The 19,826-nt window shown below is 40.3% G+C and overlaps 1 protein-coding gene across 1 annotated transcript; it reads right to left on the bottom strand.

Annotated features, from left to right (window-relative positions):
* Window positions 1-9,346: 9,346 nt before the first annotated feature.
* Window positions 9,347-19,479, bottom strand: LOC124152730 (high-affinity choline transporter 1-like). The gene is made up of 8 exons (XM_046525771.2): window positions 19,131-19,479; window positions 18,367-18,474; window positions 17,337-17,492; window positions 16,640-16,788; window positions 15,328-15,474; window positions 14,194-14,340; window positions 13,653-13,964; window positions 9,347-10,185 (listed from the first exon to the last, which is right to left on the bottom strand). Exons 1-8 carry the CDS (start codon window positions 19,294-19,296, stop codon window positions 9,598-9,600), a joined length of 1,773 nt encoding a protein of 590 aa, XP_046381727.2. The 5' UTR covers window positions 19,297-19,479; the 3' UTR covers window positions 9,347-9,597.
* Window positions 19,480-19,826: the final 347 nt, after the last annotated feature.

The raw sequence follows: 19,826 nt of genomic DNA, 5'->3' as shown, positions 1-19,826 counted from the left end.
ATCTTGCTCCTGGGAACAACCGGGGAACTGTTGTTACCATATGTCTGAGATGCCATCCGCAAAGAACAAATTTAAACAGCAGACGGATACGCTAAATGGATGCTCACTGCCAAGAATGACAATTACACTTTCATGGTTGATTCCATTCTTACATATGCACTGCCTGTGTACCTATTTCTAGCTGGAATGAGGCGTGGGAACCAAGACCTTGCTAGGGAGAGTGAAACCCGTATACAGTGATCTGTACTACGGCCTCAACATGACACAATATCAAGAACTGACGTTCATCGATACTACACTTTCATACTAAATACAATCTCATGCCATAAAACGATATTATCATATTCTGAAATAAGGCTTCATTTGAATTATCTCCCTTTGCAATTATTGTCTTAAACGAACATATGTACATCAGTATAGTATGATACATTCTGTCCTTACAGAGAGTTCCTTTCCCGTCGCCTCGACGCTACAGATGTGCGTGCTTTCCTTGATCGCACTACATCGATGTCTGTCTCTGGCCACTCTAGCAAGGGTGAAGGGGAGACTTTATCTTGGAAAGCAGTAACCATCGCATAAAAAGACTGATGCCCCCTGGTTTGCAAACATCAACGAGTTGGAATATGATATGCCACAACATTGACAGACTTGAGAATGTAAGTAAATATGAGACATTTACTAAACAGTTAATCGCCCGTTTCCGTCCCAAACACCCCTTCCCCAACACCACAACAAACAAGTACATTGTATAAAATATTTTTATGGAATATGCCGAGGACAATAGAAGGGAATTGATTTCAATTTTGTAAGGTCCTTGTCCTTCACATAATGGCCAGTACATATGTAATGTACCCAGTATATGCACTGGACACCATCACAGCCGACCCAGGAACCCTTCTCTTGCTCCCCCGGCCCATCCCTCTCGATCCCACACAAGGAACAGCGATTTTCGTCTGGCTTTTTAAAGTGGGACACGTCAGTCCGCTGTTCCCTGTCATGGGTACTTTCTCCAGGAGAAGGGAAGCTCACCCCTGATGTCTCGGGAAAGTTGCACACAGTTGTTCTTTCGGCCTATAGAAACACAAACAAATGAATTCACATTATTCAGTTATGAATAAATATCTAAGTATATTACAAACGGAAGAAATGTCATGTACATATGTCTTAACATGTTGTTTGTATTAATATGTTCCGCATGTACTCACCTTGTATTTGTTGAACATTGCTGACGTGCCCCAGTGATATGCTTGATGGGTGGGAGTTGTAACTTCTGTGAATACTTCAGCTCCTGTCAAACTGGCTAATTCAATGCCCTGTTGACAATATATACATTTCTTTTATGGAACAGAGGAAACAACAGATGATGCATGTTTTGGACATTCAGCTGCCAGATGACACAGAATACTTGCACGTAACGGACCTGTCCACTGAGGTTGACATGTCGAGGAGACACCTTCGACAGAATGGCTACCTGTCCCGTCCCCAGGAGCAAGGTGTCCACGTCATATTGTCAGGGACCCCAGTGGACAAGGATGTGGTACATTTTGCATCAAAATGCAAGAAGAAGCGGAAGGATTATTTTCAGGATGTTGTCACTTCCAAGGATGTTGGTCGCATCCATCGTCTGGAACCTGTGTTCATATTTACCACAGACCGTGATAAATATTTTGACTTTAGCCTTGCTGACATTGAGGTAATCCCTGGCATGGGTGCCGAGGATGTTGCAGATGCCCTGTTCTAAACTTACCGCAGGGACATCAAGGACGGCAGGAAAATCCACTTATTAACATTCCTGTGTGATGTTGCAGAGGTACTGCAAAACCTGACAGATGTGGTCGAGACCGATGGTATGTTTATACTTATATCTTTACAATTCATTTGTTTGACTTTCCTTTAATGTCAAATTAAATTGAAAAAAATGGTATTGTGTCATCAACAATTACCTTTTTGAAAAATGTTCAATCTCATTGAATGCATTACAGTTGACATACTTATAACCTTAAGATGGGAGACGTACAATACCAATATACATGTCTTGGTCAATGTGAAACATTGACTTTGATATCCTAATCCACAAAACATAAGTGTTTTCTGTTTCTAGGCATGTGACCAAATCATTTAAAGTATTTCTGAATGCAACACAAATGCCACCTGATTTTCTTAAATACCCAGACCTGTGACGTATATGTAATTCATATTATCAGTATTGACATTTCCCTGGTCTGTGATATTCAAGGAATTATTATTTACAGTTACTAATGTGGAATTGTTTACACAGTCAGATGCAGTTTCCTTATCTGTGAATTGATGATTTTTTGTATTTCCTCCAGAGTTGAATCCGAAGATTTTACATTGGCAAATACATTATTTATAATACATCAATGAAATGACTTGACTATATACAATGAAATCATGTTATGCAGTGCTATGAATAAACAATTTACAATGTACATTTTGAGAGCAGTAAGGTACCTAGTAGATATACATAAGGTATTTCCTCACAAAAAAAATAATAAATAAATAAATGCGCAAGTACGTCTTCATGTGCTCCAAACATTACCTACCCTCCTTTTTTCAGGTATCCTAATTACATATTATGCAACAAGAAGTTATGTAACAGCGTTATGTCGTCACTATCTCATACCATAACCCTATCACCTTTGGTTGTCGTCATTCACCTGGTCATCCGTGTATTGCTTTAAGGTGTAATTAGTGGTATACACCCTCTGTCCTCGTCTATAATCGGACGATGGCGTCCTGAATATAGCAATCAGTGGTTCTCATGTTTCATTTTCTCTTCTTCGGGGTAATTATTTAATCAACGATTTGATTATTAATTGAGATGTGATCATTCATGTGTCTTGAGCATGTCTTATCGCAGTCGGGTAAGATTTAACAGATTGGAGGCGTGTGCAATACACATGGATGTTAAGTCAACAAACCTGCAGATTACAGATTGAACATGTCAAGTGTGTGTCAGGTTGTTTAATGCTTAATTATTTTTTCTGGATAATTTGTTTCTTTTATATGCGCTATACAACATTTCAACATCAAAATGTATGAATATTAACACAAAGCTCTGCGTGTGAAGATAATTGTATATACGTTTGACAAGGTAGAAGATTTCGACACCCTTTTAACACGTAACATTTAGATTCATTCAAACGTTGGTAGTATATCACACTTGGAATTAAAGGCATTACAAAAAAGTGTGCTTTGTATTATCGATGGTACAGAATGGTATTTAGAAAATTATTTATCGATTTATGTTAATATTCAAAATCTCTATTTGAATTACCACTTTATATACCGAAATAAATGTTTCTATAACATCACTCTATTGTTCTCTGTTCTATTATTTCCGATGAATAACTTTAGCCAAACACATGTGGCGGAAACCTGATATCAACATGACGTAAATCCCTTTGACACGCAAAGACTTCATTATTTCATTATGTTGCAGCCTATTTGTTACTCCATGAAATGAGCTATTTTTTTAAGTCAACGCCTTTGTCATTCAATTTGTATGATGAAGTAGGACACCCCCACCCCCACCCCCCACCCCCACCCCACACACACACACACACACCACACACACCCCCACCCCCCCCCACCCCCCCCCCCCCCCCCACACACACACATATTTCCTTCTCAAATCCCTATCAATAGAGAGACAATTTTCCCATACCCATCAATATTTTAATGAATCAACATTATTTTTTGTATGGATTACATACAGATCTCACAAAGTATATGTTTTTCATTTTGCATTCATTGAGGATGGGATTAAGAGTAAAAAGCTGTGGAGATCGAGCAGCGGTAGGGTAGCCTAGTAGTTAAAGCTCACGCTCGTTGCGCTGAAGGCCCAGGTTCGATTCCCCACAGGTACAATATGTGAAGCCAATTGTTTGGCGTCCCCCTCCGTGATATTTATGAAATATTGCTTAAAGCGGCATAAAGCTAATCTCACTCACTGTGGAGATAGTGATGACAAATGGATCTAGGAATGCGGTTTTTCCTTGTGTGGTAAAGCCATGTACAACGTTGAAACATTCCCTTTTTCCCTACTTTTGTGAGATTGCAAACTTTTGAGTTTTTGAAAATCCACATGATATTAACTTAACTTGTCTTAATTAGTTTTTTGTGAGTACATCATTAAATATATAAGATGTGTAAAATGAAATTCATCAACAAATTAATATAAAAAGAAAAAAAGCCGAGTGTCAGTCGAGGGGAATAGGTTTACCAGTACCATGTTGCCTCGCTTTGAGATCATGCCTCGTCCTTTGTATCATGCCAGTCGAGATAATTTGCCTTACCATATTGCCTCACTCCCAGCTTACTCTTCCGTAATCCATTACAGGACCACTGCGTAAATGTAATATATAAAAAATTATATAGCGCCAATTTCCAAATTGGAACTGCTCAAAGGCGCGTTTGCAGGAGTCTGGTGGTCACTATGGCATTTTGATGTTGACGGGAATGTTGTTCCAAAGTATTTGTCACCAAGTGACATAGTTCCAGTTTGGGGCACAAACAGGAGCTGACTGTTTCCAGATCTGAGTTTTGTTTGATTGTTTGTTTGTTTGTTTGTTGTTTAACGCCCCAGTCAGCAATATTCTAGCTATATGACGGCTTTCTGTAAATTATCGAATCTGGACCAGACGATCCAGTCAGTGAAATCATGAGCATCGATCCACTTGCATCAATCAGGTCAGCGAGCCTGACCACCCGATCCCGTTAGTCGCCTCTTACGACAAGTATTTTAAATTCAATGCGCTTTGCGAATGGGAGCCAGCGAAGTAGAGGTGTAATATGTTTGTACTTTCTACATATTATTTTGAGTTTCTCCATTTTATGAAATAAACACAACAGTTTAATTGAATAATAATTCAATCTCCTCTGTGTCAGGTTTGATTTCCAACATTAGCAGAAACAATGTTCTAGTTTACGAAATGAAGCAACTGCCATGTGAAGATCAGCGTGCACAAGTCGACCCAATGCCATCAAAGTGTACCTGAAATTGATTGATGATACACTACAGATATCCTACTTGTGTTTAAACCTTGGCATCACAAAATGTATGTGTTCTCATGCCCTCACACTCGGGAGATCGCTTTGTGAAAACGCATCACGAGGATATTATATATATTTCGTCATTTTAGTTCTCATATTACTGACCCCAGAAGTGGGCAGGTTTCTGGTAGCTTGTAAGAGAGACCCCACTTTCGTTCTTTTGGAATTGAAGCAGAGAATGGATCAGTATTCTTTGGAGGAATTTTGTGGATCACAACAAGAACGCCATGTTGAACATAATATCCATTATCCTGCACTTAATCATGTCAATAAATATGAGGATTCATTCATGTAAAAGGACCTATATTATACAGGTAATTTGTGCAACGTGTAATAACGATGCAAATGTAAAACTTGCTATACTCTTTCATTATTGATTTCTATCATGTTTCCTGACAAAAACGTATGCCTGATACACATTCTTTAAATACTGTAGCAAAAAAAACTCAGCATTTTGGTATTTAGTATTGCAGGTATTAATTAAAAAGTGTTCTTTCATAAATAGTGGCTTCCATTGGGGCGTGACTGTTAAATCACCTGTACAAATCGGTTAGAATCGAGTATTAATCCAGTCATGATAAGATGTCCTATCATGAATACAACCAATTTAAAAGTTGTAATTCTCACATAATTCACAGTTTGTGATATTCAACTTTTAAAGGAAATAAACAATATCAGTAATTCTCACATAATTCACGGTACATGTATGTGATTTTCACCTTTTAAAGGAAATAAACAATAAATCTTTAGTCAGTTATGAGTTCATGTTGTTAAACGCACATTCAGCATTATTCCGCCTGTATACTGTATGTTGGGTACATCTACAAGCACTTAATTATTTCATCTGCATCGTCATCTATATGATTTATGTATATCGACATAATCTGCATCGTCATCTGTGTTAGGTACATTTACAGGCACATAATTATTTCATCTGAATCGTCATCTTCATGTGTTATGTTCATCGACAAGCACATATTTATTTCATCTGCATCGTCATCTGAGTTATGTACATCTACAAGCACGTCATTATTTCATCTGCATCGTCATCTGAGTTATGTACATCTACATGCACATATTTATTTCATCTGCATCATCATCTGAGTTAGGTACATCTACAAGCACGTCATTATTTCATCTGCATCGTCATCTGAGTAATGTACATCTATACGCACATAATTATTTCATCTGCATCATCATCTACGTGTGTTATGTACATCTACACGCACTTAATTATTTCATCTGCATCGTCATCTATATGATTTATGTACATCGACATAATCTGCATCGTCATCTGTGTTAGGTACATCTACAGGCACATGCTTATTTAATCTGCATTGTCATCTACATGTGTTATGAAGATCGACAAGCACATAATTTTTTAATCTGCATCGTCATATACATGTTTTATGTAGATCGGCAAGCACATAATTCTTTCATCTGCATCTTCATCTACATGTGTTATGTACATCTACTAGCACATAATTATTTAATCTGCATCGTCATCTACATGTGTTATGTACATCTATGAGCACATAATTGTTTTATCTGCATTGCCATCTATGTGTGTTATGTACATCGACAACACATAATTATTTCATCTGCATCGTCATCTATATGTGTTATGTACATCTACGAGCACAAAATGTTTTAATCTGCATCGTCATCTGAGTTTTGTACATCTACAAGCACGTAATTATTTCATCTGCATTGCCATCTATGTGTGTTATGTACATCGACAAACACATAATTATTTCATCTGCATCGTCATCTATATGTGTTATGTACATCTACGAGCACAAAATGTTTTAATCTGCATCGTCATCTGAGTTATGTACATCTACACGCACATAATTATTTCATCTGCATCGTCATCTACATGTGTTATGTACATCTACGAGCACAAAATGTTTTAATCTGCATCGTCATCTGAGTTATGTACATCTACACGCACATAATTATTTCATCTGCATCTTCATCTTAGTTATGTACAGCTACAAGCACATAATTCTTTCATCTGCATCGTCATCTATGTGTGTTATGTTCATCGACAAGCACATAATTCTTTCATCTGCATCGTCATCTGAGTTATGTACATCTACACTCACATAATTCTTTCATCTGCATCGTCATCTATGTGTGTTATGTACATCTACACTCACATAATTCTTTCATCTGCATCGTCATCTGAGTTATGTACATCTACACGCACATAATTATTTCATCTGCATCATCATCTGTGTTATGTACATCTACAAGCACATAATTATTTCATCTGCATCGTCATCTATAGGTGTTATGTACATCTACAAGCACATAATTATTTCATCTGCATCGTCATCTATATGTGTTATGTACATCTACGAGCACAAAATGTTTTAATCTGCATCGTCATCTGAGTTATGTACATCTACACGCACATAGTTATTTCATCTGCATCTTCATCTGAGTTATGTACAGCTACAAGCACATAATTCTTTCATCTGCATCGTCATCTATGTGTGTTATGTACATCTACAAGAACATAATTCTTTCATCTGCATCGTCATCTGAGTTATGTACATCTACACACACATAATTATTTCATCTGCATCGTCATCTGTATGTGTTAAGTACATCTACACACACATAATTCTTTCATCTGCATCGTCATCTGTATGTGTTATGTACATCTATACGCACATAATTCTTTCATCTGCATCATCATCTGTGTTATGTACATCTACAAGCACATAATTATTAATCTGCATCGTCATCTATATGTGTTATGTACATCGACAAACACATAATTATTAATCTGCATCGTCATCTACATGTGTTATGTACATCTATACGCACATAATTATTTCATCTGCATCGTCATCTATATGTGTTATGTACATCTACGAGCACGTAAATATTTAATCTGCATTGTCATCTGAGTTATGTACATCTACACGCACATAATTATTAATCTGCATCGTCATCTACATGTGTTATGTACATTGACAAGCACATAATTATTTCATCTGCATCGTCATCTATATGAATTATGTATATCGACATATCGTCATCTGAGTCATGTACATCTGCATGCACATACTTCTTCCATCTGCATCGTCATCTAGGTGTAATATACATCTACAAGAACATTACTCTTTTTTATCTGCATCTTAATCTGTAATATAATGTGTATGCATATACACAAATCCGAATACCCTTACTATTTGTAAATATTCAGTGTTAACGAGCTGTGTGAACATATATAGTTAACATATGAAGAAGACAAACATTCGAACACAACCCGGTGTATTTCAGTATCAGTTCATTTGGCAACGTAATTCCACCTACAGAACCACCCTTGTAGATCAGGGCCCACTTGCACAAAGCGATCTTAGCGCTAAGATGATCGTAACTCCCATACTTTAGCATAGGCTTACAATAGTCTTAGCGCTAAGATCGTTTTGTGCAAGTGGGCCCAGGAGTCTGCATATCCGTAAACATCCTGTTCTATGAATAACAGCTCCTTTGCCAAAGAAAATACCAATGCCACCCAAACTGTCGTAATTTACATGAATGGACCACTGATAACACCAGGCGAAAAGAGTCCGCATTTCCCCACCCTGTCGGCAGCATCCGCCATTCACACAATACGTAGACATTAATTTTCCAAATAATGCTGCAAAATGCTGATGTAAATGTGGTATATGTAACAGGTTGTTAATTACCTGATTATTTCAGAAGACGGGGATCAGTCACGAAATACGTAATCTCACTTGTCATATTTGTTGATCCTTCCACGTTCATGAAACCATCCAATGTCCAATGTTAATAAGAAGCATCGTCACTGCTAACACAAGTTGTTATTTCTAATACGCATGGCACAGAAAACTGAAAGTCTGGTGTAACTGCACACATTTAACTATATAATAAATCTATTATGTACATATTTATACGGATTCATCTGAATTCATCGCTATGTAATGTGTCAACGCATTAACACATTCATAGGCCAAACGGGAAATGTCCACATACATGTACACATGTAGCTTCTGCATTTTACGGGGGGCACGGGGAGCCCAGTCGTCTAAGGCGCCGCGATTCGCTGTGCAGTGTTGCGTCCCTTTGGCACGCCAGAAACCTATGATTGTGGGTTCGAATCCCGATTCGCCCCGATTATGTTTCTAGGTTTGTCAGCACCATACCCGTGCTCGTGGGTTTCACCGAAGTGGTAAACGTCTGAGACCTGCATCATTTCGGACTTTCCTCCCACATGAAGCTGACACGCCGTGATATAACTGGAACACTGTTAAAAGCGGCGTTAAACCCAACTCACTCACACTCACTCACTCTGCATTTTAGGTTTTACTGTATTGTCTGTTAAACTTCATTTGACGTATTTGTAGCAATGCAAACCGAATATAGCTGTGTGATCACAGTAATGAATACACTGTAATCTGGCTATAACATTGTTCTAGGTATACATGCATATGTCATAATTGGCTATCATCTTAAAATTACAAACATTATTATTGTGATTTTTTAAGATAGTTTCTCATTGTTTGAGCCAATCACATCACAATCTGCCTTGTTAATTTCCTTGTCAAGTATAGTTTCCTTGTCAAGCATAGTTTCCTTGTCAAGCATGGTTCCTCTGTCAAGCATTTCCTCAGCTTCCGCAGCCTCATCCCTCTGTATGTTTTTTGAGCGTCTCAATACATCGTACTTTGAGGGCAGAATTTCCCTGTCAAACAACACATCAGCCAACCGAGACACGCCGTAAATTACAGCAAACGTAATAAGACAGATGAAGGTCCTGTAAGGTAACCTCTGGCCATCAGTCTCTGTGTAGAACGGGAAGGGTATACAGGTGGGGAGATGGATGAGGGGTTCCCCGGCGCCTACCCGGAGTACAAACCCTGTGACGAAGCCAACCAGAGACCCGTATGCGTTGGCGGTGTTGGAGAAGAGAACGCTGACGAACTGGGGGAAGAGGATGACGTACATCAAGTCGGAGGAGAGGACGAACAGACCGTAGACACTCTTCCCAACGATGGCCAGTATGGTGGCTAACGCTCCGGCCACAATGATGGTCACTCGCATCACCCAGATCATTTCTCGAGGGGAAGCCTGCAACACGATTCAGTAATCGAAACAGCTTTTCAAACTTTGTATAAGTCGGTTTAGATCATACTTTGGATTGCAAGGGCGTGTTATGAACTCTAGCAATCTCACTCCCACCACATCGCTCCATACCTGCTTATACACTTCACGGTGGTCATCAGCGCGAAACTGTTACAATGTGGCGTCATCATGCTAATATGTGCATCGTCACGACGAGTCGATTGTACTGTATCATCAGCATGTGTTTATGAACCACCGTGAAATAGTTATGAAACCAGAGCGTATACTGTCTCGCCGGAAGCTCCGGTCGCAAACACACGCAAAGTCAAATCTATTGTTGACCTGAAAAAAAACACGGGAACATATGGTACAAGTCAAAATAGGGAATTGCATGGGACATCATTTGTATCACTGATGCGTCAAATTTAATACATATTATACATCTTTTTGAAAGCTTTACTGAGGCTTTGAATGTTGTAGCCAAACAAAAGAATGTCTGGTCCAGACTCAATTACGTACAGACCACCATCATATAGTTGGAATATTGCTTATTGTGGCGTTAAACCGTGAAGATAAAGAAAGCCCTCCTTGGTAGTATTAAGGTTTAGGGTTAATCTTTGAGACAAGGATTTGGTTGTACATTTGCAGGACCCAGCACTGTATCTATACTTGGAATTTAGTACAAAAGAGGAATGGAAATGTCTTTAGCTTTTCGAGTCAAGCCAAGAGTTGATAGTATCGGTGCTTGGTTTGGGCAGTTCTTCCTCATTTAATATAGCAACCTTATGTGTGGCATTATTTGATATGACACTCAGGGCAAGTTCGTAAATCAAACAATAAATGCAGTGATGCTGCACATTTGCCATTTATGTCGAGGGGCGGTCGGGTAGCCTAGAGGTTAAAGCGTTCGCTCGTCACGCCGAAGACCCGGGTTCGATTCCCGACATGGGTACAATATGTGAAGCCCATTTCTGGTGTTCCCCGCCGTGATATTGCTGGAATATTGCTAAAAGCGGCGTAAAACCATAATCACTCACTCACCATTTATGTCAGCCAGACTTTTGATGACAGCTGTCTGAGACTGAGTGAGTTTACTCCAATTCTGTTTCCTCTTTTTCAGTTTGAGCAGTCATCCAATGACAACACCACACACTGACTTAACCCACTCTGAACGACATTCAAAAGGTTCCTCTTCTCATTTAGCCCATTGATTGGCATATGCTTCGACAGAATCCATACGTTTTGTTCAAGTTGTGATCCCGATTGACAGGAGGCTGCTCACGATATTTTGGTCCATATTTGAATAATTGACGACGGTTGTTATTGTCCAGAGTGAGTGAGTGAGTGACTAATGTTTGCTATTCGCGGCGATATTGCCAAGAATAGACTATATATAGACTATATGTGATTATATGATCTACAGGTTGATAGCAGTATGAAGCGTCTTGGAAGCAACATGTCGTGGAATCTACATGAAGTCAAGGTTCTGCAAAACGTTCCTGCAACCTGGATGGAATGGTGTTCGTAAAGGAAAAGGAAATTGTGGTGGTTCCTGAAATTCGAAATATTGTGGGAAAGTTTGGAAAAGACACGTGGGCGGCTATCATTCTAAATGCATGGCTCAATCAATATTTTAGACAAATAAAACCCAACTTTTCCTGGCAAATGTTTCATTGATATCCTTAGGAGATACAGTGATTGTGACGTCATGTTTCTGTCACACGACAGTATCAGCGTTCATCAGCATAATACGTCGCGATAAACGTTTGTTCATGGCAGCCTGACCTTTTATCTTTGCTGGAGTATCACGTTTTGATGAGTCATGAGTTGGGTGATGGGCATAATATATACTTATGTATAACCTCATACATCAATCATTTAAACAATTAATAATCACATATTTTAGTCAGTTATTTCATATATGTACGACGCGCATGTTTTAAATTGCAACAAGTTCATTCCAACCACAAACACATATGTGACGTCATCCTCTTGTTTGATCGCTCAGGAATGTACAGTTGGTTGGCAATTATCCCTTATTTCATTATGTTGAAACAACAGTTCAATTAATTTACACGTAGAATAGACTTCGAACAGCTAGGCTCCAACATGCATCGTATGATTTGAAGATGTGTAACAGTCGACCTGAGCTACGGCGACACATTATCAACTATAAGTGAGTGAGTGAGTGAGTTAAAGTCTTACGTCACATCGGCAATATTTCAGCCATATTTGACATTTGTCATTAACAATATTTATTAAACTGTATAACTGCCGACGGAGGGCAGTATAATAACTAGAATATCACAGATTTACATAAAACTAGTTAGACAGCATGTAAAAATATATTATCATTTTGCAACACAATATAAAAACAGGCTATAGAACGCCAACAATTGCAACAATCAACTATTAAATATGTTCAAATAGAAGTATAATCAATTAACGTCGCGCTTATTATACTTTTTAGCGACGTGAATGCATGTGTGAGTGTGTTGGGGGGGGGGGGGGGGGGGTTGTTGTTTGTATCTGTCTGTGCGTCTTCTTGTACTAGTCTGGACAAACGCTGGTTTTATAGTGCTAGCCCAATGAGATACCATGTCCTAGTTTTAACATGGATATCCCACTCAGACAAAGCATACTCAGAGCTGATCAGTCCTTGGCTTATCTCTTTAATGCCTAGCGCCAGCCAGGATAACAACGAGTAACATATTTTGACCTCTTATGGTATGACGGGGCCGGGGATCCAACCCCGACCTTCCGCTCTCAGGTCAGACGCTCTATCTACTGGACTACGAAGGCGGTCTTCACCAACAACTCCCTTAATGTTAATGCTTTTACATAAACCTTTGACGAGACAGACTAAAAATCATACAAACATATATATCTTTGTTCATTGCTCTTTATTTACTACAACCCCATCAGCATGTTTTTGCAAACGTGCAAGTAATTGATAAACATGATCTTTTAAGGACCCAAGAAATTATGAAAAGCCATGTACTGTGGCGTACATGCATCAGCGGAAGTGAATATATGTTTCACAAACAGTTCTGTTTTATTTTTTAAATATTTTCCTCAAGAGGTTTTATCAAGAAGTCATAAGTGGTAGGAGCATATCCTAGTAACACTCCATTAATTAATAGGAAATTATCAACTTAATTCCATAATAAAGCATCATTCACGTGGTATCTTATTGTAAGTCACCTACACAAGAACCTTAATAAAAATAAAACTGTTTCATTATTAATAGCGTTGCTGCACAATGAATAGTATTGTACCCACAAGTTGTACTCTCGTTTCATATCACTGTGTGAATTTAATAGCAAATATAAACATTGATGCGCTCAATTCATCATATGTCCTTATTCAATGAAACTCAGCTATATGAATTTATTAACCATAATGATATACAGTTCCAATTACAACGCATGTATCTTATTGTAAGTAACCTACACAAGAACTTTAAAGCTTACCCGTGTGCGAATAAGAGTCTTGTAGATGTTCTTGGTAAAGACGGATGACGTGACGAGAACGCTGGAGTCTGTGGAGGACATGACCGCAGCGGAGACGGCACCCAGACCAACGATGGCGACGGGGAGGGGGCAGAGATACTGGAGGGACAGGGGCAGGATCATTCCCATCTGGCTTGGGGGGATAGGGACTTCCCCCGTGTAGGATGTGGCGTTCCAATCTGCAGCGTGAATGAATCTAATCATTATAAAATTGTGAAACCTTGGGAACTTAGCACCCAAGCCCACCATATCTATTGAATCAGTGTAATTCGACTGATCGAGAAAGACCATAAATGGTAACCTATTCTATCATACCAAGTGTCGTTGTTTCTGGAAAAGCCTGCCAGTCACAAACGTATAAGGTAGTAAATCTCTGTTCATTTCTTTATAAAATGTGAAACCTCAAGATCCCGACTTATGGCGTTATTCGTAGTTCAAGAAAAGTGGAGTGTGAATGTTACGATATTATGAATATTATGATATCATGATACTGGTTCTGTACCGAAGAGGGGGCACGGGTGGCCCAGTCGTCTAAGGCGCCGCGATTCGCTGTGCAGGGTTGCAGCAACAGACAAAAGATGCCAGCTATCATGGTGGACGACCTGGCCTGCTCGGGGGTCCGACACGCAAGTGCTCGCTGGTATACCTCCTGGAATATACGTTGTGGTTCTTTGTTTTGTGCTTCTCCTCAAATTTGTCAGGTTGGAACGGCTGGTTCAGCCCTCTTAACTGAGGGTCAAACATCTTCACGACTAGGGTGAGTTAATACTAAATACGTTGTAGAAATATCACTCGGGGTGTATGTGGTTTTATTCGTCCTGTGTTGGGTTTTATACCTAGAACTGGAGAATGCATGAGACCACATATACCCCGAGTGATCCTGCTAAAACAAATTTATCTTACCGACATAACTCAATCTGCCATTGAAAAAGAATTGAAACAAATCATTAACTCATAGAAAACAACTGATTGTGCTTGCGCGCACAGTGTGCAGTTTGGGCGTGGTAGCGGGTGCAAGAGATTTATTCTCCTTTTCAGAAATTCACGTGGAGATCACGTGAACCAGTTAGATCTCAACATTCTGACAAGGAGGTAGGATAAAAGAATGTGAGATAGGAGGAATGGAAATGACCTTTCTTTTAACAATAATACAATTATCGTGTGAAAAGAGAACTCACGAAAACACCCATACAGGGAGACCAATTGCCTTTTACAATTTTACTGCTATTCAAATATAATAAATGAATCAAATAGTTCTGCTTTTCGACCCGTGAAGATCCGGGGTAGAAATGGTCTTCAGCATTCCCTGCTTGCCGTAAAAGGAGACTAACGGAATCGGGTGGTCAGGCACGCTGATTTGGTTTATGCATGTCGTTGCATCCCAATTGCCATGCGCATGGTGTCAATCACTGGATTGTCTGATCCAGACCCGATTATTTATACACCGACGTCATTTACCTGGAATATTGTTGAGAGCGGCGTTAAACAACAAACAAATATTTTGATGCCCATGATGTCAATTACTGGATTGTCTGATCCAGACTCGATTATTTACATGCCGCCGTCATATAGCAGGGATATTGCGGCGTTAAACAACGAACAAAGAAACAATCTGCTTTCAGTCAGAATACACGACCTGCCATGTTGTTCCCCCAAGTGCGATGAGACAATAGATGTCAATGAAAATTCCTATTTGTTCAGGAAGTATCTCCCCCTGCCATTTGTCTTGAATCCGGCTGAGGTCAACCGAAGGGTGTAGCATGGCGAAAGGAGCAGCTATTGTCTGTAAGAAAACACAAGGATGTTACATGTTATATACAGTTATGTTGTAAATACGTATGTTATGAATCTGTGGCTGTCGTAATAATAGGGGGGCACGGGTGGCCCAGTCGTCTAAGGCGCCGCGATTCGCTGTGCAGAGTTGCGTCCCTTTGGCAAGCCAGAAACCTATGATTGTAGGTTCGAATCCCGGTTCGCCCCGATTATGTGTCAAGGTTTGTCAGCACCATACCCGTGCTCGTGGGTTTCACCAAAGTGGTCAACGTCTTAGGCCTGCATCACTTCGGGCTTTCCTCCCACATTAAGCTGAAATGCCGCGATATAACTGGACCACTGCTAAAAGCGGCGTTACACCCAACTCACTCACTGTAAAAATAGGATACAGAGAGGGTCGTCGTTGGACTGTTTCTAGACGAAATGTGTCATACATGGCCGCGTGAAGTCAATATTATGAACACACACGAACCAGCCGTCCCCGATTAGCGACAGTAGATTAGCCGTGACTGGCCTATGCCCTTATTATCGAGGGACGAACAATCTAGAAGAGTGATCTAAATATGTATTAAGAGTTAAATGTTAAGAAGGGCAATATTGATAACGTTAATAATGCCAGTTTTGCCAAATGCTAATGTCTGTTTAAACTATACCAGGTTCCTGAATTATATCTTGAAGTAAGATAAATCACTTGTTAATAATCACATGAAGATTCCGGGTCTTCAGCAACCCATGTTTGTCATAAGAGGCGGTTAACGGGGTCGGGTGGTCAGGCTCGCTGACTTGGTTGATGCATGTCAGCGTATCCCAATGCTCATGATATCAATCACTGTACTGCCTGGTCCAGACTCGATATTTTACAGACCACCGTCAATTTGCTGGAATATTGCTGACTGCGGCGTTGAACACTAAACAAACCAAATCACTTGTGTATCTTCCTTACGAAATAACTCTCTGTAAAACATACGTGTAAACCATGTTAATACTCTGGGGCTGAAGGCCTACATGCGAATACAATGTCTGTCCGGTATACCTGTGTGTCGTCGTGAACATTGGATGAAGTCAGATCGTATAGTATCCGTGTGATATCACATTACATCAACTGAGATATCTTCCACAAACGACAAAATGTATCTGTGACAAGTAAGGCATGCGAACCTCCCCTGGTCACTTACAAGGCCCACGGCCAAACATATGAGCTGGACAACGTCGGTGCAGGCAACTGACCACAGTCCACCCACAAAGGTGTACAGGACGGCGATGACTGCAGACACAATGATGGACATGGTCTCGTCCAGGTCCAGGATGATATGTACGGTTGCGCCTGTTTAGGACATAAACATATTACTAATTAATGTTATATATTAATATTATAAGGGTAACGCTATTTTTCAGGGCATTATCATTTGAAAAATAACGTTACCGCTAACCCTTGTAGCTAAAATTGAAGGAATTTGTTATCAAATAAAAAGAAACAACAATATCGGTTTTGAAACATTTACTGCAATCAACACGAATGTCACTGACCCACTTTTACAAATATGGAAACGTCATAGAACAAACCAGATGACGTCACTATTGAACGTGACGTCACCTATCCCTATCCTATGACGTCACCTAATGGGCGTGATAATGGCCCGTCGTCAAGCAATATGAGGACATTATCAAGTTACAATGGCCCGCTCATTTATGATAACATGCGGGCGGTTTAATGATTATTCTATCCATTTTAGCTATAATACCAATTAATGTTTGGAAATGGCTGCTTGAATCAACTTGAAGTCAACTTTTGTTTGTTTCACCAACATCCATGGACTTCGTTTTCTTACCACAACATGCTGCTTGCCTTGCTTTGTAGAATTATGGACTTACCCAGGGCTGAGAGAATGGCTGCTGACCAAAAGAGGTCAGCGAGGAACTGTGGGATGCACATCAGTGCACCGACACGTGCGCCGTATCGGTCCTGGAAGGGGTCAAACATCGTCACGTAGTTGGCACGTCTCATCTTTGGGCAGAAAAAGTAGCCACCTAAACACAACAATACGTGGACACATCATACAGTACTACCAGTAACTAGAGTATCACTGCTTGGGGGTAGATATACTTGTACTTATACATAGATACGCTGACACATTATAAGTTGTCAACTGACCATTTGGGGATTATGGTTGAATGGACTTGTGTATATGCGAGAGGTATCGGTTGACAACGAATTTATCTAACCGTCATTCATTCGTACAGATCCGAAATATATATCCTCAGTTTCTTGGAGATAGTAAAACCCGTAGCAGACGACGAAAACAAACCAAGTTACTTCCCCATTACCCAATGCATTCGGATCAAATCGGTTCTTTTCGGAAACTCAACGATACTTATGCGAAAAAAAGCGAGTTACCTAAGATGTGTTCCGATTGATTTACGTGAAATTTGTACCCCGCTTGTGAGCAGGGATATGGAAAAAATGCCCGCTCCTTAACCGGGTATGTTTATGAAAGATGAGATAAAATAACATATACTGATAATTTGGTATCTGGAACAGGTTACACTCGTTTGTGACTGTGGCACTGCTACATTTAGTATCATTCCCACAGTATCGACCCGGTCAGCAAACGGGTTATCACAAGAGTGAGTGAGTGAGTATGGTTTTACGCCGCTTTAGCAATATTCCAGCAATATCACGGCGGGGGACACCAGAAATGGGCTTCACACATTGTACCCATGTCGGGAATCGAACCCGGGTCTTCGGCGTGACGAGCGAACGCTTTAACCACTAGGCTACCTGACCGCCCCGGTTATCATAAGAATACAAGGAACGCCCGCACTCGCTTGCAACCTGTCATTTTTTCATTTTCCGCAAACACAATTGTCTTTTTAACATAGGACCGTTCGTGTACATACTTACAGATCATGAGAGAGGCTGAATACCAGAATGGAGCCTGGGTCCATGCTAATCCCTGCAGTGATATTATCTCAGCAGTGCCGTTGATGAACCCACCTCCGACCCAGGAAGCTACAGAAATACATAGACATGTTATTGTGTGTAAATAGGATAATTTAAACGCTGCAACCATGGTCCAACTTGTGATCACGTGCCGATTGCTGCCTGGGCTAGTAAAGAGGTTTCTTTGCTTTTTCTTTGTTTATTGTTTTACTCCGCACTCAGCATGCCATCTGTATGGCGGCGGTCGATAAATAATCGAGTCTGGATTCGATCAACGCAATTTGGGTACGTTGACATGCATTAACGAAGTCAGCGAGCCTGACCACCCGATCCCGTTAACCGCCTCATACGACAAGCATAGTCGCCTTTGCCGAATTGGTTGCTGAAGACCAATCCTACCCTGGATCTTCACGGGTTAGAGACACTAATGTGCCTATTTTAGTAATAAGACCTGATACTACTTTGATTAATTTACACAAAGTATTTTTATTTTTTTACGCATGCATTTTGAATCATCGTCCACGATCAGTGTTAGATAGATCTACATGTCCCATGCCACTGAAATAATTGCGCCACTGTTCCATTCACTACCATCATTACGTAATGTGAACCTCAGCAATGAATATCTGTACAACGATCTTTCCTAGAACGCGGGGTCGGTTTATGGACAGCGGTATATCGAGGGATCACTGTAGTAATAAGAGACACAGATGAGCCTATGTTACCTGTAATAGTGAATAGAGACACAACTGTGCCCATGTTTCTGTCTGCGAGGAAGACCTCTGTTAGACTTTTTGATTTGCTGCCCTTTCTTCCGGCGTAGATGCCGATGACGAGGATGAGGATGTAGAACGCCACAACAGAGATTAATCCAGGAATGTTGACAGCCATGATGCATATACACTGTTAATATATTAATGCCTGAAAAAAAGGAAACACGGGTAAAGAGACAACGCTTGGTCACAGACGTGGCCTACAATACCTGGCTGATAGATATTATACGACTCGGTAGCGCATTCGTTCTAATGAGCAAAAGCAAAAGCTTTACGACTGTGCGCGAATGTGAGGCTTAACTTGGTCTTTCAACTGAAGAATGAAAAGGCAGAATGCGTAACGGTCTCCAGCTCCGGGTCATGTTCAAGTCCTTGGTCTTAACACATATAATATATTCTCTCCGTGCTTGTATCTAATTGACGCCTGACTTATGATTTCAACACACGCACACTACTGCCGGAAGTTCATTCCCCTAACACGCGTTGAAAACGTGTGTAACACGCATGTGACACGGGTGCTCAACGGGTTGCACACGAGTTGAGCACCCGTTGAACCCACCCCACCTGCCGTGACCCAACCCCACCTCGAGCTCCTGTGACCTCCACCTCACACGCGGTACCACACACTCATCTTACATCAATACCCTG

Source organism: Haliotis rufescens, unplaced genomic scaffold, assembly GCF_023055435.1.
Source record: "Haliotis rufescens isolate VD_foot unplaced genomic scaffold, xgHalRufe1.0.p SCAF_8, whole genome shotgun sequence".
Classification (NCBI taxonomy): domain Eukaryota; kingdom Metazoa; phylum Mollusca; class Gastropoda; order Lepetellida; family Haliotidae; genus Haliotis; species Haliotis rufescens.
The sequence above is the reverse complement of the archived record's forward strand: the minus strand, read 5'-3'. Positions and strand labels throughout refer to the sequence as shown.